This window comes from Equus asinus, chromosome 14, assembly GCF_041296235.1.
Source record: "Equus asinus isolate D_3611 breed Donkey chromosome 14, EquAss-T2T_v2, whole genome shotgun sequence".
Classification (NCBI taxonomy): Eukaryota; Metazoa; Chordata; class Mammalia; order Perissodactyla; family Equidae; genus Equus; species Equus asinus.
Window position 1 is genome coordinate 49,637,840 of NC_091803.1, and position 27,748 is coordinate 49,665,587.

The window sequence follows — 27,748 nt, forward strand, 5'->3', positions numbered from 1 at the left end:
TGTGAGAGCACTACTGACCGGGCCAGCCACTTCCACCCCAGAGATCTTGGCCTTCTTCTTCCCAAGCACTCAATATTCCTCCTACGGCCGACTGAGAGCTATTTAAGGGAAGAGGACTCTGCCACGTCCCCTGTGCCAAACACATGGCAGACGCTCAGTAAATGTCAGGAGATGAATAACATAACACACGATCACTCTCTTCACTCCAGGGCCTGTCTTTTTGCACAGAGTTCATGATCTATAGTCACGAATAGATCTTACAGCAAGTGTGCTCAGGTGCTTGTCCCTAAAGCTGGCTGTTATACATACAAACAGCTTAAGAATGTCTTACATTGGGAGGCTGTGTCATGGCCAAGAGTGGCCCAAGGCTTCTGAGAGCAGTTCAGCATGAGGTATTTGAGAGACACCCACGATATCCAGCTGGGCACTGGATTTTAGGCTGAGCAAAGCACAAGTCAGACAATGACAACTAGTGTTCAGTTGTTTACAGCTGAACAACTATTTCCTCTCTTCACCAAGCAAATAATCTCAAGACGAAGAATAGGCCCTTATTCATCTTTCAGACAAGAAGAATTTTAAGGTCATGGTCCGCAGACAAAGGCAGATGTATCACAGCACATGAGTCAGGCTCACAAAGCTCAACACGCAGTTCCTTCCTTGACACGACCTCGGACTCTACAGTAACCGAGGACAGTTCACAGGGCCTCCGGAAAGAAGCGAAGGACGAGCCTCTGTCTGCATTTCAGACAAGGCACTGCTACACAGAATAAGCTGTGTAGCTTTGTCCAGAGAAAAACACGGAGTAAGGCTTTTTCCTGAATTCTAAGGCAGATTTTATTTCCCTTGACTCCCACACAAATCAGTGTTACTTCTTGTCCTGACATGAAGGGGGCAGGGAGGGAGAGAAGGAAAGGAGAAACTCTTAAAAAGATGAAGTATAACTCTTACTTGATCACTTTCGATCAACCCTACAAGACAAGTGGGTCTTAACTTCAATTTACTTATTTTTATCATTATTTATTTTTTAAACCTTTTGTCATGTAAATGTTTAAATATTCACAAAAGCAGAGAGCAGCAGCCCCACTAGCCAGGTTCAACAACACCGACACAGCTGATCGTTCAGCTGCAAGCCAGTGCCCTTCTCCCCATGCCCCACTTCCGATTTTTAAAAAATTTGCTCCACTTTAGAGGTATGTCACTTGATGTCTCAGCATCTGCTTCCTGGTTATTCAGTTAGGAATCAGCATTCTTCTTCTTCTTTTTTAAACCACATCCAGACAACCTAAGCTCCATGAAGGATTTTGCAAAGTGAGAATGGGAAGAAAATTCACTAAGTTTGTGGGCTTTATAAAGACCAATTTTGAGTGAGATATAGAGGACATTTTGAAACATCCAACGAATCCAGCAAATTCTTTTTTTTTTTTTTTTAAGGAAATCTATTTTGCAATCTGGCACATTCTTTTTTAAAGATTTTATTTTTTTTTCCTTTTTATCCCCAAAGCCCCCTAGTACGTAGTTGCATATTTTTAGTTGTGAGTCCTTCCAGTTGTGCATGTGGGATGCCACCTCAGCATGGCCTGACGAGCGGTGCCATGTCTGCGCCCAGGATCGGAACCAGTGAAAGCCTGGGCCAACGAAGCGGAGTGCTCGAACTTAACCACTCGGCCACAGGGCCGGCCCAAGCAGATTTTAACTTATCTATCTCTTCAATTCAGTTCCTCCTTTCGACGGCCACAGCCCTAACTCATATTTTAGTAGCTGCTCACCAGTATTTCCGTAGCCCTCTCAAATCTTCTTTCCTTGAGACTGAAAGAGACATCTTCCTAAAATATCTCCAGATCATGTCATTTCCCTGCTTAAAACTCTTGAACGACCCTCACAACCTTAGAACAAAGCTCCCACACCTGAGCCGGGTTCCAGGCCTTTTCACCACCCAGCTCTCACCTACCTCTGGTGTTCTCTTTCCCCAAACCCTACGCCCAACATCTGTTCCCCCAGTCATACTGCTGATCTTTTGCACATGCTGTTCCTCTGCCTGTCTTCATCTGGTAACTCCTACTGTACCCTCAAAGCCGATTCAAACGTGGCCTCCCCCCATCACTGCTCCACGCTCACTGAGCCACTGGTCAGACCTCTCTGCCAGACTACGAGCAACTTGGGGGCATACACTTGTTTTTATTGCCTTTGTTTCCCCGGGACAAAGTATACTGCCTGGCATAAAATAAACACACGTTCGTGTCTAAATAAACGTCCAGTTCTTGCTATGCTCTGCTTATAAACTTTTCTTGGAAGAATAATTTATTGATGCATTTATTAACCATTTGCTCTGAAATCTACAGCTTGCAGGAGGAGTTGACTTTTAAGATCTGATCTGAAATAGATGGCATAAATCAGACGTAGGGGTCACTTTGACTACCTGACATCCATTCCTTCCCTCCTGTAACAGCTCCTTGATTTTCCTTGGGAAACTCGCTTTCCCACACGCTTACTGTGTTTCTAGTGGAACTGAGCTCTCCCCACCTTGAGGAGGGTTCTTCACCCAGACCTAGCTAACTGACCAGATTCACACTGATTACGGCCCAACTGAGTATCAGGCCCAGAACTTCAGCTGGAATTACAGGGAACAGGCCCTCTTTTCCCACAGGAGTGGTAAGTGGAATGGTGGTTTTAAAATATGTTCACAAACTCTTTGATATCAAAGAGTTACTAAGTCTTATACTTAGTAACACTGACCAATAGAACATGGCAGAAGTAACAGAATTCCAGAACCAGGTCATAAAAGGCACTGGGGCTTCCATCTCTCTCGCTCAGATCACTCACTCTGAGGGACGACAACGTCCCTGTAAGGACACGGGGCTATGGAAAGGCCTACCAGGCAAGGAAATAAGGACTCCTACCAAGAGCCAGAGAGGAACTGAGGCCTCCAGTCATTAGCCATGTGAATAGCTGTCTTGGAATCAGATCCTCCAGTCCCAGTCAAGACTTTAGATGACTACAGCGCCATGTGAGTCCCTGAACCTTAATCACCTCACTAAGCCACTCCTGAATTCCTGACCCACAGAAACTGAGATAATAAATGTTTGACGTTTTAATCCATTAAACTTTGTGTTTTGTTATGCAGCAGCAGATAACTAACTTAAGTAGGTAGGATGGTGGGAACCTGAGAAAAAAGCCAACACAGAGGGAAACAGGGCAAACAGAAGGTATGCGAGGATGGAGGCTAATCAGAATCCCCTACACACCATTACCAAATCCTGAGGATCTCATTAAGCCCCTGGCTCCCTCTACTCCTGGTCTCCTGGACTTTCCCATACGAAGGCCAGTGGAATCCCTCCACAGGCTGAACCAGTTTTAATGGATTCCTGACACTTGAAGCCAAAAGCACTCCAATCAGGGCAACAAAGACCCAGAGAACAGGTAAAATGTCCCCAAAAATGTCCCCTTGGTCATTTCCATGATTTCATATTTCCTACGGTGTATTTTCTCTTTAGCATACTCCATATTTTATGTATCTTATTATCTGCATCCTCCTGTAGAACTGAAGCTCCTTGAGGACAGGAATTCTGTTTTGTTGAGCGCTACGTCCTCGGCACCAGGACCATGCCTGGCACGCAGCAGACGCTCTCCAACTGCACCCTCACTGTGAAACTGCGATCAAAGAAGCGGTGCGGTCTGGTGGTGGCATTAGACAGACACCAGCAGCCGGTCCCTGGAGACGGGCACATCACACCAGCACCTCCGCTTTAAATCACGGGGTTTCTCGGAGAACCCCCGAGGAACTAACCTCAGGCGCCGCCCTGATAAGTAACTCATCAGTCTGCTCAAGGCAAACGCCCCCGGTCAGCGCTCGGCCGATCAGCTTGCGGGGGGTGGGCGCGCTCCCACAGCCCGGTGTCCTCTCCCTTCAGGAGGAGGATCCCCCCTACAGACGAGCCCTGGTCGCCGAGCGGGGCTTACTGCCAGGCTGACATGACAACGTCCTGACGCGAGGGCTGTGCGGCCCACGGGGTGGGAAGTCTCCTACTGGGGGGTCCATCCCGTCTCCGGGGGAAGCCCAGGCCGCGGGCTCGGCCCCGCCGACCCCCGGGGCTGAGCGGCCCCGGCTCCCTGCGCGGCCCCTAGCCCCCACGGCAGCACGGACACGCGTGGACTCAATTCGGGGGAGGGAGGAGGGGCGTGGGTGGAGTCCTCGGGGCCGGGGCGTCCGGGGGGCGGGCAGCTGAGGTGGGGAGACGCGGTCGGAAGGGAAGAGGGGGCCCGCGGCGGGCACGCGCGAGGAAGACAGCGCCGCGCTCACTCACCTGCCGCCGCGCCCTCTAGCCGGCGCCGCCGCCGAGCTCCTCGGCACCGCCCCCTAGCGTCACTTCCGGTCGCCCAGGGCGGGGGCGGAAGTGCGCGGGAGCGAGCCCCGCCCCGCGGCCGGCCTTGGTTGCTAAGCAACACGCACCCCCTTTGCTTGGGCCGCTGTTCCGGGTCCTGCGCTCGGGCTGGCGGACCTGGCCCGCACCTGTCCGCTTTGGGGTCCCCGGGACCGCGGGAGGGCGGTCGCCCCTGACCAGCGCTGGCCTTGACAGTCCTATGGTTTTCAAGTCGAGTCTCCTGTGGCTTTATTCGCGTTCCACGATTATTAACGCGTCTGAGCATCTTCCATACGTTTATTGGCCAAGGCGTTTCCTCTTCTCTGAATGCCTTTTCTCGTCGTTGGTCCAGTTTTCTGTTGAATGGTTTGTCTCTTATTGTTTCCTAAGTTTTTATCAGTGACGTGTGTCGTGAACATCTCAGTTTGCGTCGTCTTTTCACTTCATGGTGCCTTTTGATGAACAAAAGTTTGTATTTTAATCTAGAAAATGAGTCAATCTTTTCTTTCATGGTTCATATTTCTTGTGTCTTGTTTAAGGATTCCTTCCCTGCCCCAATTTACTCTCTCACTTTTTTTTCTAATGGTTTTAAAGTTTGATTTTAATATTTAAATCCTTAATTCAGTTTGGAATAGATTTAGTGTGAGGTAAAGAGGTTATTTCATTTTCTTTTCCATTTGGATAACTAGTAGTCCTAGTGCCATTGATTGAGTTAGTCCCTCTTTTCCCCAGCGATGTGCAGTGTCACCTGCCATATTTTTTTTTAAAGATCGATACCTGAGCTGACCTCTGTTGCCAATATTCTTTTTAGTTTTTTTTATTTCTCCCCCAAAGCCCCCCAGTACATAGTTGTAGATTCTAGTTGTAGGTCCTTCTGGTTGTGCTATGTGGGATGCTGCCTCAGCATGGCTTGAGGAGTGGTGCTAGGTCCATGCCCAGGATCCAAACTGGTGAAACCCTGGGCCACCAAAGCAGAGCACACAACTTAACTAGTCAGCCACAGGGCCAGCCCCCACATCTGCCATATTTAAAAAAAAATCGTATATGCATGAGTTTCTGGTGGTTTTTTAATGTTCAGCTTTATTAATTTTATCCTAATGCTCACATGAGGTGTTCTGGATCAGATCAGTTTTTTTGTTTTTTTTTTAAGATTGGCCCTAAGCTAACATCTGTTGCCAATCTTTTTTTCTTCTTCTTCTCCTCAAAGCCCCCCAGTACATAGTTGTATATTCTAGTTGTAGGTTCTTCTAGCTGTGCTATGTGAGACATGGCCTCAGCATGGCTCGATGAGCGGTACTATGTCTGCACCCAGCATCTGAACCCGCGAAACCCTGGGGTGCAGTATCGTAGTGCACGATTTCTTAATAATTACCCCACAGTAATAATTCGCATGTTGAGTCCCTCACACCTCCTCCCCATAGGCCTTACCCTGGGGCAGCACATAGAGAACTGATAGACATTTTTCCTGCCTGAGTGGCCCGACTCAACATTGGTGAGGGATGAGGAAAAACGACTGTTCTGTGTTTACAAAGGGGAAGAGGCAGCTGGCCTTCTGAAAGGGTCTCCTCACTGCTCCAGCCCTTTGATATGAAAATGAATCTAACCAGGGGCCAGGCAGCCCCAATGTCTCTTGTCTAACCTTTGACGTTTAAATATTGTGCCTAAAAAGATAACACTCCATTCTCCCCAGTCCCTAGGCACCTAATCCTGGCTGTAACCACTTGGCTCTCTGAGAGAGAGAGGGAAGCTATTACACTTTTGAATCAGAGCAATTAACTAGACAAATGGCTACAGGTCTAATTCTCACGGTATGTGAGGAGTCTGAGGTGACTAGGGCCCTTTCTGGGAGCTCTGGGGAATTGAAGGAAGTTCTATTTCCCCACAGCTTCTTTCTGGAATCTGTATTCTCTTCTGTTGTTCTCTCCACCCATTCTCGTGCAGGTACACACAATCTCGGTTACAACATCCTTATAATAACTCATGATGTCCAGTTGGACAGATACCTCCACCTTATCCTTCTCTTGGAAAGCTTCAGCCATTCGTCCTTCAGTAAAATTTTACAATCAGGCCAAGTTTCACAGAAGAACCTCATAGGGGTTTTTTAAAGAATTGCATTGAATCCATAAATCACTTTGCAGGAGAACTGACAAGATATTATCTTCTAGCCACTTAATTTAGGCCTTCTGTGATGTCTTACAGTAAGATTTTTATTTCCTGCGTACACGTCTTTTGAATCTTTTGTTAGATTTATTCCTAGGCATTTTGTGGTCTTCAATGCTTTCGAAAATGGTGTCTTCAGGGGCCAGCCCACTGGCTGGCATTCCGCTTCAGTGGCCTGGGGTTTTTGGGTTCAGATCCCCAGCACAGACCTAGCGCCACCCATCAAACTACTCTATGGCGGCATGCCTCGTAAAATAGAGGAAGATTGCCACAGATGTTAGCTCAGCAACAATCTTCCTGAAGCAAAAAGAGGAAGACTGGCAGAGATGTTAGCTGAGGGCCAAACTTCCTCACCAAAAAAAAAAAAAGAAAAAGAAAGAAAATAGTGTCTTTAAAAAATAAATTATATTTTCCATTCTTGGTATATAGAAATAGTGGATAGCCATCCATATATTATTTTTTAACCAGAAACTGTGCTAACCTCACTGTTTTTAATACTTTATTGGTGGATTCTTTTGAATTTTCTAGGAATATAATCATATCATCTGAAGAAAGACAATTTTGTTTTTTCCTCCTTGATCCTTGTGTCTTTAATTTCTCTTTCTTGCTATTCTGAGCTGACTGTTCAATAGAAGCAATAGTAGGCATCTTTGTCCTGTCCCTGATTTTAAAGGGAATACTTTCAAAAGTTGCCCATTTGCTCTAGGATTTTGGTAGATATTCTTTAACAGGTTAGGAATGTTTCTTTCTATTCCTAATTTCCTAAGAGTTTTTATCATTGATGTGCATTGAATTTTAACTGCTTTTTCTGCATCTCTTGAGATGATTATGTGGTTTTTCTCCTTTAATCTTTTAATGTGGTAAATGCTGTTAGCTTTCTAATGACAAACCATCCTTGCATTCTTAGATTAAACCAATTTGCTCGTGGCCTATTATCATTTTACATAGTGCTAGATTTCATAGTGCTGACATTGTTTGGGATATTTGCCTCTATGTTTATGAGTGAAAAAAGATAATAATAGTTTATTTTACTCTCCTTGTCTGTTTTTGCTATCAATGTTATATTGGTCTCATAGAATGAATTGGGGAGCATTTAATCTTTTTCTATTTTTTGGAAAGGTTTGTATAAGATTGGAATAATCTGTTTCTTTAAAAGTTTGGTAGAAGTCACCAGTAAAACCATGTGGGCCTGATGCATTTTTGAGGAAGAATTTTAAAGTAAGATTTATTATTATCTTAATGTTAGTGCATAAAAAATAAGGTTAATTAGAGAAGGAGACAGAGGGAAACTTCAGATACTGAGGTGAAGATCTGGGCAGGCTCAAGGCTGTTAAAGATTGATGGCATAAGTCATTCTATTACCCCAAGATGTATGACATTCCTGATTTTTGACAATTCTCACTTGCTCTACTTAAAATGAAGCACAGTTACAACCTTTTGACTGTTGAGAAAAATGAAAATTTAGAGAAGGAGCAAAATAGAATTTTCCCTAGCATAAAGGGGTGTTGTTTTCCCTTTGTACTTTCCCATACATTGTAATATGTAAACTCAGAGCTTCATTTTATTAAGTATATATTAGTGTTTTGTTTGTTTTTTCACGGTCATGGTCTCCTCCTCCTCTGGGGCCTTCTTTGCCCTCCTCCTGGAGCTGCGGCCAGGCCCCTTTGAAAGGAGGGTGTGGGTCACTCCTGGCTGTGACTGCCTACCTGCCCCTGCTGAGGGTCAAAGTCGCTCCCCAGGCATCAAGGGGACCTGCAGGCCATTGTTTTCCTGCAGGTTCACATGCTTCAGAAATCACACAAACTGCTGCAAGGAGCCCAGGAAAGATTTTCAATTACTCTTTTAACTTCCTTAATAGTTATATGACAACTATTATCAAATCAATTTTAGTCAGTTATTTTTCTAGGAATTAGTCCATTTAGCACAAGTTTTTGAATATAGTGACATACAGTTCACAGTGTTCTCTTAGTTTTTAATTTCTTCTCTCTCTGTAGTTACATTCCCATTTTATTCTTTATTTTGTGCCATCGCTCCCTTTTTTTTTTCTTTTGGTGAGGAGAGATTGGACCTGAGCTAACATCTGTTACCAATCTTCCTCTTTTTTTTCCTTCCCAAAGCCCTCGTACGTAGTTGTATATCCTAGTTGTAAGTTATTCTAGTTCTTCCATGTGGGACACCGCCACAACATGGCTTGATGAGTGGTGTGTAGGTCTGCACCCAGGATCGGAACTGGCGAACCCTGGGCTGCTAAAGTGGAGTACACGAATTTAACCACTCGGCCATGGGACTGGCCCCTCATCTCTCCCTTTTTTCCGTCAGTTTCACCAGAAGTTTGTCTCTTTTATTAATCTTTTCAAAGAACCACCTTTTGGCCCTGTTGATCTTTTCTATTGTGTGTTTATTTTCTATTACATTGATTTTTGTCTTCTTTTTGTCTTCTCTTTCCTGCTTTATTTAGTCATAGTCTGTTTTCCTTTTCTAACTCAAGTTGAATGCTTATTAGGTCATTAAATCTTAGTCTTTAAAAAAATATTTTAAGCATTTAAGACTATGGATTGCCCTTTAAATACCATTTTTGGTGCATCTCCCAAATTTGAATATATAGTATTTTCACTACCACTCATTTCTAAATATTTTTATTTTATTCAAAAGCTATTTATAGGGGGCTGGCCCCATGGTCGAGTGGTTAAGTTCACACGCTCTGCTTCAGCAGCCCAGTGTTTCGTTGGTTCGAATCCTGGGTATGGACATGGCGCCGCTCATCAAGCCACGCTGAGGCAGCACCCATGTACCACAACTAGAAGGACCCACAACTAAAATATACAACTACGTACTGGGGGGCTTTGGGGAGAAAAAGGAAAAAAAATAAAATCTTTTAAAAAAAAGCTATTTATATTTGTACTTTATAATCTCCAAATGTACGGGTATTTTTTAACTTACCTATTTATTATTGACTTCTAATTTAACTTACTTGTGGTAAAGATTGTGGGCTTTATGATGTGGAAATTAATAAGAGAAACCTCAACTAGATTGGAGTTGGGGGTGCCCGCAGGAGAGCTCTCATCCCCATCACACATGGTCAGTTACACCAGACGGGAACAGACAGGACACTAGCATCTCCCACAGGAAGTACAACTACTTTGCTACTGAAGGAAGATTTCTCTCCCCACTTGGCAACAGCCCAGCCAATGAGAAACGCCCGTAGCTCAGCCAATCAGAAACACCACAGCTCAGCCAATCAGAAATGCCACAGCCCAGCCAATGAGAAACGCCTGTAGCTCAGCCAATCAGAAACACTGCAGCTCAGCCAATGAGAAGCCATCCCCACCCTGAACTGCTAATTTCCCCCAATGAACTTTCCTTTAGAACAGTCCCTCTCTCCTCCCCCTCTTCTCTATAAAAGCAGCTTCCATCCCTTGTTTTGTGGATTTGCCTATGGTTCACCATAGCATGCACATCCTGAGTTACAATTCTTTTTGCTATTCCTGAAGAAACTCATTTTGAGGATAAAATAGGCAAATTCACTTTTTAAGTTGACAATGACACTGATTCTTTTAAATCTATTGACGTTTGCTTTATGTCCTTGTTATTGAACACAAACACAGGTTCTTTTACCCACTGCACGGGAGGGCCAAAAACTGGAAATGCCAGGCTTGTGGCAAGGAAAGAAGTTTATTATTGAAAGGCAGCCAGACAAGGAGATTAAAACTCAGATCCACCTCCTTGAAGGGAAAAGGGTAGAGGTTTTATCTGGGGTTTTAGGTAGGGGAGCGAGAGCATGTGCTGGGGATTTAGGTAGGAGAGAGGGAGCGTGTGGCCTTGCTGGTTGGTGCCTTCCCACCAGCCTGCGTTTGGCCTTGAAGACTGAATTTCTTTTCCCTTGACTGTCTGGACTTCTCTGGTTAGTTTTCACCTTCAGCCTGCGTTTCGCCTTGTGAGGCTGAATCTTGACGTCTGAACCTTGACTTCCTGGAAAAGACAGCTCACTCATATACTAGAAGGGACAGAAAGACCTGGTTAGTTGTAAACAACAGTTGATTATGCTGAACATACATAGCTGCAGTTATCAAAGCTCATCTCAAAGTTTTTGCTCCAGGGAAGACTTTTTTGACTCCTTCATTCTCAGTGTCATCCTTGTTTCATGATTGATTTTTGAAAATGGCCTGTGTGCTTGAGAAAAATGTCTATTCTCTGATTGTTGGATGCAGAGTTCTATACATGTCCTTGTATCAAGACTGTTAATTTGTTATTCAAATCTTTTATATCTTTACAGATTTTTGGGCTGTCTGATTAATACATTTTGAAAAGGGTATGTTGAAATCCTCTTTTATGATAGTGTGTTTGTTTTCTCTGTAGTTCTGTCATCTTGTGCTTTGCATAATTTGAGGCCATTTTATTAGGTGCATACATGTTTAGAATAGTTATATCTTCCTATGAAGAAAACCTTTTTAAATACAGAGACTTCTCTTCTCTATTCTTAATAATATTTTTTCCATTAAACCTTACACTGTAACTATATCAGGTTTGTTTATATTGTTGTTTGTCTACATATTTTTCAACACTTTTACATTCAACCTTTACATGTCTTTATAATTCACGTATATTGCTTCTGAATAGCGTAAAACTGAATTATCATAAAATCCTGATTTTCTCTTTTAACTGATAAATTTAATCTCTTTATAATTATTGTGATAATAATTTATTTGAATTTTTTTCTACCGTATAATTTTTTAAATATACTTTTTCTTTTTGAATAATTTTAGAGTAAATTTGCAAAGACAGTATAAGAAGTTCCATGTCCCTTTCACTCAGTTTCCTCTAAAGCTGACATCTTACATTACTATGATACATTTGTCAAAATCAAGAAATTGGGGCCAGCCCCGTAGCCTAGTGGTTAAGTTCTATGTGCTACACTTTGGCAGCCCCCGTTTGGTTCCTGGGCTGGGATCTACACTACTCATTGGTGGCCATGCTGTGGCGACAACACTCATACAAAACAGAGGAAGATTGGCACAGCTGTTAGCTCAGGGGGAATCTCCCTCAGCAGAAAATAAAAACCAAAACACTAAGAAATTAACATTAGCACATTACTGTTAACTAAATCGCAGACTCTATTCAATTTCACCAGTTTTCCCACTAATGTTCTTTTTCTGTTCAAGGCTCCAGTCCAGGCTGCCACTTTGTATTTAGCCATATTATTTTAAATTTTTATTTACCCCACTTTTTCAATGCTTCTTTAGTGTTTTAGATTGATTAAATTTGTTTATGTTCTTGGTCCGTTTTTTCCCATATGCCTGTTGGCGGTTTATATAATCCACTTATGTTTTTTAAGTGGTTACCCTTGAAATTTTACAATGTATATTCAGTTTAACAAAGTTAAATTTAAACAGTATCTTAATGAACCTCTGAAACAATACAAGGGCCACAGAACTCTTTAATTGTTCACCCCTCGTTTTTTTTTTTTTTTTGAGTTAATGATAGGTTACAATCTTGTGAAATTTCAGTTGTACATTAATGTTTGTCAGTCATGTTGTAGGTGCACCACTTCAGCCTTTGTGCCCACCCCCCACCCCGCCTTTCCCCTGGTATCCACTAAACTGTTCTTAGTCCATAATTTTAAATTCCTCATACGAGTGGAGTCATACACAGATTATCCTTCTCTAGCTGGCTTATTTCACTTAACATAATTCCCTCAAGGTCCATCCATGTTATTGCAAATGGAATGATTTTGTTCTGTTTTGCAGCTGAGTAGTATTGCATTGTATATATGTACCACATCTTCTTTATCCATTCGTCTGTTGATGGGCACTTAGGTTGCTTCCATGTCTTGGCTATTGTAAATAATGCTGCAATGAACATTGGGGTGCATAGGACTTTTGGGATTGCTGACTTCAAGCTCTTTGTATAAATACCCAGTAGTGGGATGGCTGGATCGTATGGTAGTTCTATTTTTAATTTTTTGAGGAATCTCCATACTGTTTTCTATAGTGGCTGCACCAGTTTGCATTCCCACCACAGTGTATGAGGGTTCCTTTTTCTCCACAACCTCTCCAACATTTGTTACTATTAGTTGTAGATATTTTTGTCATTCTAATGGGTGTAAGATGATATCTTAGTGTAGTTTTGATTTTCATTTCCCTGATGATCAGCGATGATGAGCATCTTTTCATGTGCCTATTGGCCATCTGTATATCTTCTTTGGAGAAATGTCTGTTCATGTCTCCAGCCCATTTTTTGATTGGGTTGTTTGATTTTTTGTTGTTGAGTTTTGAGAGTTCTTTATATATTATGGATATTAAGCCTTTGTCAGATATATGACTTGCAAATATTTTTTCCCAGTTAGTGGGTTGTTTTTTTGTTTCAATACTGTTTTCATTTGCCTTGAAGAAGCTCTTTAGTCTAATGAAGTCCCATTTGTTTATTCTTTCTATTGTTTCCCTTCTCTGAGAAGGCATGGTGTCCGAAAAGATCCTTTTAATACTGATGTCAAAGAGTGTACTGCCTACGTTTTCTTCCAGAAGCCATATGGTTTCAGGTCTCACCTTTAGGTCTTTGATCCATTTTCAGTTTATTTTGGTGAATGGTGAAAAAGAATGGCCAATTTTCATTCTTTTACATGTGGCTTTCCAGTTTTCCCAGCACCATTTGTTGAAAAGACTTTCTTTTCTCCATTGTATGCCCTCAGCTCCTTTGTCAAAGATAAGCTGTCCATAGACGTGTGGTTTTATTTCTGGGCTTTCAATTCTGTTCCATTGATCTGTGCACCTGTTTTTGTACCAGTACCATGCTGTTTTGATTACGGTAGCTTTGTAGTATGTTTTGAAGTCAGGGATTGTGATGCCTCCCGTTTTGTTCTTTTTTCTCACGATTGCTTTAGAAATTCGGGGTCTTTTGTTGCCCCATATGAATTTTAGGATTCTTTGTTCTAATTCTGTAAAGAATGTCTTTGGGATTCTGATTGGGATGGCGTTGAATCTGTAGATTGCTTCAGGTAGAACGTACATTTTAACTATGTTTATTCTTCCAATGCATGTACATAGAATGTCTTTCCATCTCCTTATGTCGTCATCCAATTCTCTCAGAAAGGCCTTGTAATTTTCATTATATAGGTCTTTCACTTCCTTAGTTAAACTTACCCCAAGGTATTTTATTCTTTTTGTTGCGATTGTGAATGGTGTTATGTTCTTGAGTTCTTTTTCTGAAAGTTCGTTATTGGAGTATAGAAATGCTACTGATTTATGCAAATTGATCTTGTACCCTGCAACTTTGCTGTAGTTGTTGATTACTTCTAAGAGTTTTCCAATGGATTCTTTGGGGTTTTCTATATATAAGATCATGTCGTCTGCAAACAGCGAGAGTTTCACTTCTTCCCTCCCTATTTGGATTCCTTTTATTCCTTTTTCTTGCCTGATTGCTCTGGCCAGGACCTCCAGTACTATGTTAAATAAGAGTGGTGATAGAGGGCATCATTGTCTCGTTCCTGTTTTCAGGGGGATGGCGTTCAGTTTTTGCCCATTGAGTATGATGTTGGCTATGGGTTTGTCACATATGGCCTTTATTATGTTGAGGTAGTTTCCTTCTATGCCCATTTTTTTCAGAGTTTTTATCATAAATGGCTGTTGGATCTTGTCAAATGCCTTCTCTGCATCTATTGAGATGATCATGTGGTTTTTATTGCTCAGTTTGTTGATGTGGTGTATCACGTTGATTGATTTGCAGATGTTGAACCATCCCTGTGTCCCTGGTATGAATCCCACCTGATCATGATGTATGATCCTTTTGGTGAATTGCTGAATTCTCGTTGCCAAAATTTTGTTTAGAGCTTTTGCATCTATCTTCATCAGTGATATTGGCCTGTAGTTCTCTTTTTTCGTGGTGCCCTTGTCAGGTTTTGGTATCAGCGTGATGTTGGCCTCATAGAATGTGTTAGGAAGTGTTCCATCTTCCCTAATTTTTTGGAATAGCTTGAAAAGGATAGGTATTAAATCCTCTCTGAAAGTTTGGTAGAATTCCCCAGGAAAGCCATCCAGTCCTGGGGTTTTATTCTTTGGGATGTTTTTGATTGCTGTTTCAATCTCTTTCCTTGTGATTGGTCTGTTCAAATTGTCTGCCTCTTCTTGAGTGACCTTTGGGAGATTGTAGGAGTCCAAGAATATGTATCCGTTTCCTCTAGGTTATCCATTCTGTTGGCATATAGTTTTTCATAGTATTCTCTTATAATCCGTTGTATTTCTGCAGAGTCTGTTGTTATTTCTCCTCTTTTATCTCTGATTTTGTTTATTTGAGCTTTCTCCCTTTTTTTTCATTGTAAGTCTGGTTAGTGGTTTGTCAATTTTATTTATCTTCTCAAAAAACCAGCTCTTTGTTTCATTGATCCTTTCTACTGCCTTTTTCATATCAATAGTATTTATTTCTGCTCTGATTTTTATTATTTCTCTCCTTCTGCTGACTTTGGGCTTTATTTGTTCTTTTTTCTCTAGTTCAGTTAGGTGTAGTTTAAGATTGCTTATTTGGGATTTTTCTTGTTTGTTAAGCTGTGCCTGTATTGAGATGAATTTTCCTCTTAATACAGCTTTTGCTGTATCCCATATGAGTTGGTATGGCATGCTATCATTTTCATTTGTTTCCAGGTATTTTTTTATTTCTTCTTTAATTTCTTCAATGATCCATTGCTTGTTCAGTAGTGTGTTGTTTAGTCTCCACATCTTTGTGCTTTTCTCAGCTTTTTTCTTGTAATTAATTTCTAGACTTATAGCACTGTGATCGGAGAAGATGCTTGATGTTATTTCAATTTTTTTAAATTTGTAGAGGCTTGCCTTGTTTCCCAAGATATGGTCTATCTTTGAGAATGTTCCATGTGCACTTGAGAAGAATGTGTATTCAGCTCTTCAGGGTGAAATGATCTATATATGTCTATTTAATTGTTCACCCTTCTAACTTGCTATTGTTGTTCAGTATTTTATCAGTCTTTTTTTAAACTCCACAAACTAATTTATTCTTATTTTATACAGTCTTTGTCTCCATTTTTACATGTTCACCATTTTTTCCCTGTTTCACTCACCATTCCTTCTTACATCTCAGACTGTCTTTTGAGGTAATTTTCTTTCTGAATGACATCCTTTATAAATTCCTTTAGTGCAGGTCTCACTGTCTTAGCTTTGGTTCCCCAGAAAGCAGAACCTGACCGAGAAGCTTTTGTGCTGCTGCTGTGGGCTTGGCAAGCCGAGGAGTTGAGGGCAAGATATCTTGGACTCTCAAGGTCTGGTTGTAGTGCTCCTTTATTCAGAGAATAGCATGGGGACAGGACCCATGGGCAGTGAAGAGCTGCAATGTGTTGAGGGTAGGGCTAAATTTATAAGGTGTAGCCGTGTGAGTTATTTTTTACAAGACAAAGGAAAGATAACGTAAAAAAGTTGTTAAAATGGTGTCACTGCAGGTGGGGTCTGGTTCTCGTGTGGTCGTATAACTTTAGACACAAATAAGGTCAGGATGTCCTGTACATCCCAGAGGGTGATACAGATCAGCACGTGGGCCAGAATGCCTTGGGCTTCTCTCCTTGGGGCAGCCTTGATCCTAATCACTGCTACTCTACTGAAGGGCCTCAGTCCCAGGGAATTAGGAAAGGGAGTGTTGACACAAATAATCCGTAACCAACTATAAGTGAAAATTTGGATGAGTTTATTCTGAGCCAAAATGTGAGGCTCATAGCCCAGGGCCTTCCTTCCCCACGGAAGGACAGGCACCAAAGAAGTAGGCTGTACAGAGTGGTTATATACCCTCAAAGAAGATGTTTTACATATGATTGAAATGCCCCTTTTACAGTTGTCACGAGACTGCTCTGTCAGCCCAGTGATTGATGGACACAGCAGGCAGTAGGTGTGCTGTCTTGGTGGACACAGCAGGTCTGTTGTCTTGAGCTGGGTGGTCACAGGTGAGCACAGCAATCAATTCCTAGCCTAAGGAAAGATGCTCATCCTTAAGGAAATGCCAATGTGGAGGAAGTTGCACCTTTATCTTAAGGGCATTTGTTCTTGTCTTTGGGACATAGCAAATGTTTAAAGCAGATATACAATGCATGCTCAATGGCCACGTCAGGCCCTTTTGGAAAAACAAAGTCAGGCTGAATTAGGCTCACACCAGATGGCTTCCTCATATACTGCAATATATCCTATTGCTTGCCATTTCTATTTGTCAGGAGCAAAGGGAGTGAGGCATGGAAGGAGGAGAGCACAAACAAGGGTGAGTTAATGAGCTGGGCACTGTTTGGTATCAGGGACTCTGGACTGCTTGCTTTCCTAAGTCTGTCTTTGCCAGAGGATATGGACATTGGAGGGAAATAGTTCGGCGTGGCAACGGCTTCTCATAGGCTGGGCTGTTGCCAGGTTTGGGAGAGAACTCTTCCTTCAGTAGTTAGGGAGTGGCACTTCCTGTCCAAGATGCAAGCGGCGGACTCTTCCTGTCTGGTATAACTGACACGTGTGATGGGGGTGAGAGCGCCCCCTACAGTCCTTCCTGACTCCAATTTAGTTAAGGTTTCTGTTAATTTCCACACCCCATAGACTTAACTCCTCTGTGCTTCTGGGTTGCACCTGTGGGTTTACATCAGGCCTTGGTGACAACCGGGAAGCCCCTGGGTGGGGCAAGAAGCACAAATTGCACAAGGCGGTCACTGAGATCAATGTTGAAGTGTCACTACTGCTTCGCACCCTTAACTCCTAAGCCTTTGTATTTTAGCTATTGGCGACTGTGGTCAGTAGTCTCCAAATATGGCTACTGAAAGTTCCTCTCATCGTTGTACACAAGCTGCTCCTCACATTGAGAGGCAGCATCTGTTTCCCCTCCCCTTGAGTCTGCACTGGCTTTTTGACTTGCTTTGACCAATAGATAATGAAAGAACTAAAGTTTGGGGTCTGAGCCTAGGCCTTAAAAGAACTGACAGCTTCTACTCCCTCCCATACTATGAAGCAGCTTGGGCTAGACTTCTTGATGTCATACTCTTGTGTACGGAGAGAGAGGCCACATAGAGGACCACAGAGGAGCCAGGCATGTCAGTGAAGCCTTCTTGGAACTTCGCTCGGCCCAGTTTCATACTAGCAATCTTGTGAACCCAGCCAACACCACCTAGAGCAGAAGAGGCCACATCCCAGTGGGGGGGATCAGAATTGGCCACCCCAAAATGTGTCTCTTTGCCTTGATTATTATTATTTTTTTTAAAGATTTTATTTTTCCTTTTTCTCCCAAAGGCCGCCGGCATATAGTTGTGTATTTTTAGTTGTGGGTCCTTCTAGCTGTGGCATGTGGGACGCCACCTCAGCCATGTCCACGCCCAGGATTTGAACCAGCGAAATCCTGGGCAGCCAAAGCAGAGTGCGAGAACTTAACCACTTGGCCATGGGGGGGGGGCCATGGGGCCGGCCCCTACCTTGATTATTTTTAAGAACAAAAGACTCTGAAAGAAGCTTTCATCTCCCCCTCTAACTGCCTAAAAGAAATTTAAGGTAAAAGGCCTGGCCCCAGGACAGGCCATCCCCATAGATAACTCTGGGTATTCGTAGACTGTCAGGGTCCTTCTAAGCCAATTCTTATCTACCAAACATTTGCTTTTCCATCTCCGTGTGAATTGCCTTCCTCCCCTTTGAAGTCCCAAACCACTACCCCAACACCCACCTTTGTCTTCAGCTGAAGATGGAATGTAAGGGAACAGCCTCTGCCATTTTGGCGAGTTACTCAGTTTTCCTGAGTTTCTCCTGTGTATACATCCTATTAAGATTTGTTTGACTTTCTCCTGTTATTCTGTCTCATGTTAGCTTAATTTGTAGACCAGCCAGAAGGATGTAGAACGGGTAAAGGAATTCTCTTCCTCCACTACACCAGCTAAGCCCTGAGTGAATTCCACAGAATCATGAGAAATAATAAATCATTTTTGTTTTACACCATTGAGTGTTTTGTTTCATTTCATTTCATTTTTTGCTGAAGAAGATTAGCCCTGAGCTAACATCTGTTGCCAATCTTCTTCTTTTTTTGCTTGAGGAAGATTAGCCCTGAGCTAATATCTGTTGCCAATCGTCCTTCACTTTATATGTGGGTCGCTGTCACCACATGGCTGACAAGTGGTGTTGGTACGTGCCTGGGATCCAAATCTGTGAACCCAGGCTGCCAAAGCAGAGTGTGCTGCTGGCCACTCTGCTGGCCATGGGGCTGGCCCCACACCATTGAGGTTTTTTTTTTTTTAAGATTTTATTTTTTTCCTTTTTCTCCCCAAATCCTCCTGGTACATAGTTGTATATTCTTTGTTGTGGGTCCTTCTAGCTGTGGCATGTGGGACGCTGCCTCAGCGTGGTTTGATGAGCAGTGCCATGTCCGCACCCAGGATTTGAACCAATGAAACACTGGGCCACCTGCAGCAGAGCACACGAACTTAACCACTCGACCACAGGGCCAGCCCCAATACACACCATTGAGTTTTTAAGTGGCTTACTTACATAGAAATAGATAACTGACATGATTTACCATAAAATGGATCTCTTGGTATGAGGCAGTGTTGTGCAGGATCCCATGTCAGTGAATCAGGCACTCTGCAAGCCTTTCCAGGTGTGTTTTGGTGTGGGGGCATTGTATTCAGGAAAAACAAATACACATCTTGGATATGGTGACAGTTCAGTAAGGATGAATCACTGTCCCCCTAGAGTATAAAGGATCCAATGTAGTCAACCAACCTTCCAGTGGCTGGCTGCTCTACTCACAAGAGAGTACCATAGCAAGGATTCATCTCTGATGTGGCTAGGGCTGGACAGCCTTGTGTATGGCAGACTACGAGCTCACAGAGGAACTACCACGAAGTAATAATGACAGAACCTAACATTAATTCCATGCTTGATTTAACTTTCACAAAAGCCATATGACAGGCACCGTTAGAATCCTCATTTCACGGAGCCTGAGAGTATCTAAAATGTTCACGGTTTCATGATCAGCATGAAAACACACAGGACTTATTTTCTTGTTTTGGATTGTCTATATTTATTTCATTTTATTGCAGTTTAGCCTCAGTAAAGCACATGAATAAAATCAGGGTTGGGACTTTGGCTCCGCCCTTTGGACAACTTGGTCGGACCACTGGAGCCTCAGTCTCTTCCAGAGCCCAATTCCGCAGCCCATCTCGCCTCAGAAACTACATTTCCCAGCAGGCCAAGCGCCGGCGCCGACGCACTTCCTCCCGGCGTCCCCCGCGGCGGGAAGGAGCCGAGCGAACTCGAGGCCGACGCGACCAGCCTTCGTCGTTGCCGCCGCCGCTGCCGCTGCCGCGCTGAGAGAAGCCGCCGCGGCCGTCCCTGCCGCCCCCGCCGGCCACCATGTCCGCTCAGGCGCAGATGCGGGCCCTGCTGGACCAGCTCATGGGCACGGCCCGGGACGGTGAGTCGGGGCGGCCGGCCAGGCGAGGGGCCGGGTGGGAGTGAGGCGAGGCCGCCGGGCGGCCTGAGGCGGGGGCCGCGAGCGTCTGCGCCTGCGCCGGCGCCCCCTCCCCCGCGCTCCGACCGCAGGCGCCGGGCTTTTGTCTGGGCCGGCTCGCCTCGCGGGCGGCCGCGCGGGTGCTCCCGGGACGGCGGGCTCCTCCCCGCGCCCGCGGCCGCGGCCCTTCGCGGGCTCGGGCGCCGGCGGCGGGGGGTGGCGCGCCTCCGGGGTTCCTCGGGGGAGCCGCTGCGCCCGCGGGAGGCGGCCGGGCCTCGAGACCCCGGCCGCTCCTCCTCGGGCCTCGCGCGGGGAGCCTCGGTGCTTTTCTGACGTGGGTTCCCGCCCGGTGCTTTTCCTGTCCCCCTAGCGCACAGGAGGCCCCTGTTAGCCAGCGCTTGGCAGGCGTTAGGTAGGTCGTGCTGTAGGCAGGAGCGCCGGATCGCGGTGTTGTCTCGGGAGGACGCTGTTGCATCCTTGCAGAGCTAGACACCTGCTGTGGTTTGTGTTTTCTTTTCTACCGAAGTAATGAAGTTGAAAGTCCACACTGGCACAATCGTAGGGCTGTGCAATCCTTTGCAGTTCATTTCATAGGTGAATAAGTGCTTTTTAGCTTTCTTTGTATATTGAGTTGCTTTTGAATTGCTTCCCATATTTTTATTTCATACAAACTGAACAATTGTGGCCCCTCTATTTTATTTATAAAGGTTCAGTGTATCTTTGCCTGCCTACATCAATCTGCAAGGGAGTTGCAGAAAAGCCTCATGTTCATCGAGCCGTGAGTCACAACCAATTTCTAAGCTGTTATAACAAAAAAGTGTTTGCTTTTTTTCACAAGTAACTTTAAAAGTGTAGTTTAGAAAGAAAAACATTTTCCATAAAAAAAGACACTACATTAATCCTGGATGCTTGCGAATCCTAAAATATATTCCTCCTTTAGTATTACACAGCTCTGTGTCGTATGCACAGATTAGCTTTAAAATTTGTCACATTCCACTTTGCCTTTACTTTTATGTATCATTCCCCTGACTTCCTTACTGCAGGTTGGGCAAGAAAACTTTTCCTTTAAAACTTTTCAACAGCGGGCATAAAATTCTGCAGCTGAGGTCTTGAAGAATGCAGATGGGTACAGTATGTGTTGGAACTCACAGTGTGTATTGACTAACCTAGTTCCTTTCTGCTTTTTTTTGGTATTGTCTTGTTTAAAGTGACTCCCAGGTGCCAACTCTTTTTTAAGGGTGGGGGTGAAAGAGGGATAGGTAGCCCAGGTCTAGATTATTTATCAGTCAGCGGTAGAGTTTGAAAGCTTCTTCACGTAATTTTGGGCAAAATACTGCCTGCACGTTTGTCCATGGCAAAACGATCAGATTAATAAGTAGCTCTTGTTGGTGGAAACTACCAGCTATAAGTCATACGTGGTGATTCATGGCCCTCTGATAGCATGAGTTTTGGTAGCTCATTGCCCACATGTATGTGGGGGGCTAATGGCCTTTTGGTGCTCAGCATTTTACTTCTGACTTCTTGACTTCTTTGGCACAATGATGGAGTCAGATCTCATTAAGTGTGATTCTTCATGACATATTTAGCATCAGAAAACATCTGTGTTCCGCTCCAGTCTTAAATATCTTTAGGTCAGCTTTTCAGTGTATTTGCTAGTCTGCAAATCATCCAGGTGAAGTGTTGTACCACAGATGCTTTTGTGCTTAAGGTGATAATACTGTCTTATTTAAAAGAACAAATGAATTTCAGGAGACGAAACCAGACAGAGGGTCAAGTTTACAGATGACCGTGTCTGCAAGAGTCACCTCCTGGACTGCTGCCCCCATGACATCCTGGCTGGGACGGTAGGTGCATTGGGGGTTGGGGGCTGCCGTAGACACTCAGACACGGGTGCTGTGTAGACGGTGAAGGTTTTTCAGGTTGAGTTCTGTCTTCCTTTACCAGGCAGAAATCACCTCCTGCCCTTCAAGTTATAGATTCTGTTAGTTGGGTAGAATTTTATATAGTGGAATATATTTTACTGCTGTAAAATTTTATCTAAAGCGGTCAGGTTTTTGTAGTCATTTATTCTGAGATATTCACAACTAACTGATACAAGTCTCATTTGGCTGTAGCAAAAAGTGCTTCGGGTCAGCGTATAGTTCTTTGAAGGTTCTGGGTTGGTTGGTTTGTTTTCAAGTTAAACGTATGCTAGACTTTTGGTCTAACCAGGTACATTTCTTTCTCAAACCTAGGTTTTTAAAAAATCAGTTGGGAATAACATTAATTTTTCAGTCTTGTGTTATGCTACCCTTTCAAGAAATCACCACAAGATCCGATGAATACAGACCCTTAAAATTTTAGGTTAGCTTCAGATGAGCCAAACAGATAAATCCTAGTTTTGCAGAATGTGCGTTTCATCAAAATTAGATAGGATTTAAAAAGACTAAAGAGTGGAGGATTATCTGCCATGCTTCAGCTACTTTAGAAAAGGAGTCCTTTAAACACCACCATTTTAAGATTTTACAGCTACCTCCCGGGATATAGAACTGCTGAGGGTCAGATGTGTGTGTACTTGGGAGTATTTTCATGATTAGTTGTTGCCTTTGTTATTGCCGTGTTGGGGGAGCAGCCTCTGGGAGAGTGCTTAGATGTGTTAAATTGTCTCAGGCTGGCTCTTCTGAGAGCGCAGAGGAGATGATCGCCAAACCTCGTGCCTCTGCTGCCTGCAGTTTTATCTGCAGTTTGACCTGTGTGGGAAAAGGTTGTAACGGCTGTTTGCTGCAGGTAGTTGCGGGTACCCTCAGTGTGCGTTAACGGCTCCCACTAGTCGTAAGCACTTCAGTTGGCGGGTTCTCCAGTAGGAGGCATCGGAACCAGGAATTGTTGATAGGGCTTAGTGGAAGAAGTCAGAGGGAGCAGAGAGACGTGACACAGACTGAAACATTCAACCGTGTTTTTCTTAGTCCCTCTGTAGTGTTGTTCCAGAATGCTGGGGAGAAAATACCCACAATGAGGGCATTTCGACATGTTTATTGTGTTAGGTATAGGTTAATTCACCAAATACTCATTGGACACCTCCTCTGTGCCAGGCACTGGAGATATGGTGTCAGTAAGACATAATCTTTAGTCTCGTCTAACGAGAAGAGGACAGACAATAAATAAACAACGGATAGATAGTGGACTGTTTTAGATTGGGTGATAAGGAAAGGCTCTCGAGGACCTTGGAGCAGAGACCTGAAGGGTGAGAAAGAACACTTGTGCAGTTTAGGATATGCCGCTCTCGGTGGAGGATGGAGCTGAAGGACAGCAGGAATGCCACTGACGTGAGTGAGGGGGAGAGGGAGGCAGAGGCTCTGGAATCAAATGAGTGATGAAAAGCCACGGACTGAACAGGGTCGCTCCCGGGTGGGGTTGGGCAGGAGCAACTCAGCAAAGGAAGTCTGAGAAGGAGCGATCTGAGGAAGAGAAGGAAACCCCGGACACCCGCGTTCAGGTGGAGATGCAAATGAACAAGTGTTGGGGCTGCTGAGGGTCGATTGTGGCGAGGATTGAAATTTGGTTGGAGATTGCTGTAAAGGGTGAGCCTGACTGAGGTGGGCTACGTGAGAGTAGTGTTTTGTGTTAAATTGAAATGGAATGGGTATGTTCTTTAGAATATAGCAGCAGGATGAAAGTGATTATAACTGTCAGCTTGCTAAGGCCTGCGCCAGGCCCGAGTGTTTGCTAAAATCATCCTCTGTCATTTGTAGGCGTGAGGCAAGGAGGAATGGAAGTAGTAATTTTATTGAGGCTTAATGGGAAAATGTAGTATTGATTGGTGAATTTGGAAGAATAAGGTGGCTGGAGGGAAGGTAGTGTAACTTGTCTCAGTGGAAGATCTTTGTTTTCCAAAGGTTCTGGAAGGAGTCTTCAGTGCTCTTCCCTGTCAGCAGTGTGAGGCCACTAGAGGGTAGAGGACACAGGTGTGTGGCAGGGAAAGTCCTGATGCACTGGATTTAACAGCCGCCTGGAAGACTTTGAAAGGACGTAATGAATGTGGTATTTCAGCTCTGCTTGGTGTTTAGCTGTGAGGGGAAATGGCCAGTACTTCCCTGCCTCCTTGGCAAAGCTGACAAGGTACATCCAGAGGGACCATGAAACCCAGTCCTGTCCCTCACTTGCTTACCAGTGGCTGCTTGAGAGCTTTCACGCAAAGGAAGACAGTGGTGAATCTTGCGTCGCATGTGGTTCCCTAATTTCAAAACTGTCTTGGTAGTTGGAGTTTTTAGGGTGGAAATTGATTTGCACTTAAGATCTTAGGACTGAAGGTTTTAGCGCTTGTTTTTCCTGGTAGTTTTTCTTTGAGCAGTAGCGTTCAGTAACATTTAAGTATTTCTGATAGCTACCATTCAGTTTTTGGCTATCGTGCTCAGTTTCATTTGTGGAAGTTATATATTTTGAAGAACTGTATTTGGTACTTAAAAGAGTGAATGAAGCAAAAGTTGTCAGCTTTACAGGGACAGTGATTCTAGTTGAAACTTTGGCTTCTAGAACCACTGTTGCTCTACCTCTAGATCCCCCACGCAACCAAATACATGAGGGACTATGACTGCAGACTGAGAAGAGTGAAGGAGAAGAGAGTTTTAGCATTCAAATACAAAAGTCGGTCTTTGGTCAAAATGAAGGTGAACTCCACACTCGGTGGCCCACTTTTGGCTTTCACTGCTGATACTGAAGGTTATTTTGTCAGTGAGCCAGGCACGCACCTTCCGTGAGACTAGGGCCCATGAGTCAGGCACTGCCAGCCTCTCTCATTTGCCTGAAGTGTTAAGGATTTTATAATCTATGAAGTTTTTGATCCATGAAGTTTTGAACATAGTTGTAGTTTGAGCTTAAAGGAGTTCCTGGACTCCATCATTCTGCTTCCTAGTTTTTTTTGTTTTTTTTTTTTTCATTTTAAACATCTTTGGGGAGGGGGAGGAGAAGGACAAATGAGATAAAGGCATGAGCTAAACATCCAACAAGCCCCATTCCTCGTTCTCTGTAGCTGGCACCATTAGTCGGAAAGTCACTCGTTTGCTGTGATGGTCATGATATACTTGAATGCATAGATCTTTAAGGATCTCCTTATTCGTTTGGCCAGGTCTGTAGTAGGTGCTTTTTTGTTTTCTTGGAATAATTCATCAGTGCTTCCTGAGAGGCTCAAACAGGATCACTGGCCAGATTCCCAAGAGAAACTTCACTTTTGGCCTGTATCTCAGGTAAAGTGTTCTTGTATATAAATTGAAAAGGATGTGAAGATAAGAACCAAGGCCAGTTAAAATATGCCACCATGCCTGAAATTGTGTGGTAACACCTATGATAGGTGGCACCTTCTTTCGAAAGTTCCTTAGTGATTCGCAAAAGATGTTATCTGTGTTCTATAATAAAGATCCCAATAAAAATAGACCCAAGGATGTATAACCCAGTCCTCTTAGTCATGGATAAACCTATGTAACAATATAAACAGATCGAAGTGCTAATGTGAAGACCAACATTCCATGCATGACCTGCTGAAATACAGGCTCCTTTACCTTAAGGTAAACTGTGGTGACTTTAAACTGAAGAGAATTAAGGTAAAACGCAGATGATAGTTTACTGAGTTCTTCATCTTGAAACATTCAAACATGCAGTACACAAATATACAACAGCTGTAAATCATTGGGAGTTCATCCAGTAGTATGTGCCTGGCACTATGCTGTGCGCTAGAGAAAAGACAGTCCAAGCTGTCAGTGTTTTACATAGTTCTGGAGGCTAGGAAGTCCAAAATCACAGCGCTGGCCGATTTGGTTCTTTGTGAGGGCCTCTTCTTGGCTTACAGATGGCTACTTTCTTGCTGTATCTTCACATGGTGGAGAAAATGTACTTTTGTCCAATAGCTTGGACTTCAGGGGTGTCTCCTCGAGATGTTGGGTTTTGTTGACTTACACCCTCTGGTTTGATGGCATGATCCTCAGCATGCACACTTCCCTGTTGCTGGTTAGATGGCCAGAGGCGGGAAGTGCCTGCACAGTCCTGTACTCAGGATTTAGATGAGAAGTATGCAGTGTTGTCCCATTGTTCTGCGTGTGCTTACAACATGTAATAGCACATCAACTAATCTTACTGGTAACAGATCATTGGTTTCAGTAAAAGAGCCTTTTGTTCTCAAATGGGGCAACTGAGAGGCCCAATTCTATGTCCCCAATTATATATCCAGGGTCATTTACTGGGTTGGAACATTTGAAGGATTAGTTTGGCCCTGAATCAGCCTATTCTGGTTTATTCCTTTTGGTATACAAAGAGCTACACAAAGCCAAGTGTTAGGTTGTGTTGTAATTGCCAAAACCTGATTTCTGTCTGCTCTTTCCTTTGCCTTTTCTTGTCTCTGCAACCTAGGCCTTGAGCATCTTGATTAGTCAAGATTGTAAGAAGGAATGCCTAGGAACTTGTTGCTGTCGGTGATACTCTTGTTTTCTGGCCTTTTCCTTGCCACTCTCCCTTTCCTCCGGCTGCTATTCACTGAATACATGTTTATTTTGTGACTGATGTAAAAAATACAACTGGCAAAAGCTAATTAATGTGGTTTTCATTATTAGTCCAATTATCTCAGGAAAGTGTGCATGCTGAGGATCATGCTATCAAGCCAGAGAGTGTAAATTAACAAAACACAGCATCTCAATATCATATAATCGTGGTGGTTAAAAAAAAAAAGGCTTCTCAGCTTTATACTGTTTCTTAATTTTCTTGTAATTTAGTATTCAAATAAAGTTATTTATTTTGGTGACAGTTGAACATCAGGTCATATGCTTTCTACAGTGGGTAAGACATTCATGTGTAAATACTTCTTTCTTTTTCACAGCGCATGGATTTAGGAGAATGTACCAAAATCCACGACTTGGCCCTCCGAGCGGATTATGAGATTGCAAGTAAAGAAAGGGACCTGTTTTTTGAATTGGATGTAAGTTTTATTTGATGTTAATTCGTCCCTGCTGTGAAGAATATTGAACTAACAAGCTTAGTGTAACATTTGTAAGTTATAGAGCAAAATAATAAAATAGTTGTTATTCCACCAGTCTAGCTTGAGAGCTAGAACATGGCCAGTACCATTTTGTGTCTTCCTCAGTGTCTACCACCCCAATACTAATCTGCATTTTGTATCATTTTGTTTAAAAAATATATTTTTTAGATATTCTTATGATTCGAACATTGTTTCTTCTTGCCTATTTTTAAGCCTTATAAAAATGATTTCATAGTGTAGATAAGTCTTTAACTTTATTTTTTCATTCAATATTGTTTCTGTTTACCCATTTTGTTGGGTATGGTTTGTTGGTTTTCACTGGTGCTTAAGTATTTCCCAAACTATGCGTTCTTTATTCATAGACCATTGAGTTGATTCTAGATTTTTGCTATCATGAATAATAATATGAATATTCTTGAATATCTTTTTGGTGCACATGTACAAGGATTTATCCAGGGTTTATTCCTAGGAAAGGAGTTGTTGACTTGTAGGGGATATATGTGTTGTGTCCTTGCAAGATAGTTCTGTAGTGTCTTTTTCTTTTTTCTATCATTTGATAAAGTGGCTATATCAATTTACACCCCCACTAGCATCCTCACCAATACTTGGTATTATCAAACAATTAAAGTTTTGCAATTTAGTGGTTATAAAATGGCATTTTGCAACTTTTCTTTCATTATTGCCTTCCCAAGGAGCCTTTTTTAGATCTTTTTTCCTAATTCGTCCCCTTCCCTTCCATGAGATTTGGATACACAGATACCCAGCGTGTTGGTTTATATACTGT

General features: G+C 43.3%; 2 protein-coding genes and 1 pseudogene across 10 annotated transcripts in view; 1 reads left to right on the top strand and 2 right to left on the bottom strand.

Annotated features, from left to right (window-relative positions):
* FAM234A (family with sequence similarity 234 member A) overlaps positions 1–6,867 on the bottom strand; it is a 35,992-nt gene extending 29,125 nt beyond the window's left edge. For 2 of the 4 annotated variants that reach the window (XR_011494414.1, XM_070485347.1), the window contains exon 1: positions 4,302–6,867. Coding sequence is in view for 1 of the 4 variants with exons in the window: in XM_070485347.1 (XP_070341448.1) it covers positions 4,302–4,644 (343 nt within the window). In the remaining 3 variants the exon portion in view is untranslated. The remainder of the gene's footprint in view (positions 1–4,301) is intronic. The other 2 variants (XR_011494416.1, XM_014848836.3) reach the window with 1 other exon arrangement.
* A 12,840-nt stretch (positions 6,868–19,707) lies between these two features.
* LUC7L (LUC7 like) overlaps positions 19,708–27,748 on the top strand; it is a 29,688-nt gene continuing 21,647 nt past the window's right edge. For 2 of the 6 annotated variants that reach the window (XM_070485351.1, XM_044747115.2), the window contains exons 1-4: positions 20,490–20,558; positions 20,672–20,742; positions 21,714–21,808; positions 26,806–26,904. In XM_070485351.1, coding sequence (XP_070341452.1) covers positions 26,809–26,904 — 96 coding nt within the window. In that variant the 5' untranslated portion in view covers positions 20,490–20,558; positions 20,672–20,742; positions 21,714–21,808; positions 26,806–26,808. Of the gene's footprint in view, positions 19,929–20,489; positions 20,559–20,671; positions 20,743–21,713; positions 21,809–26,805; positions 26,905–27,748 lie in introns of those variants that run through there. The other 4 variants (XM_014848831.3, XM_014848830.3, XM_044747116.2 and 1 more) reach the window with 3 other exon arrangements.
* On the bottom strand, positions 24,981–25,770 carry LOC139040237 (alkaline ceramidase 3 pseudogene; annotated as a pseudogene).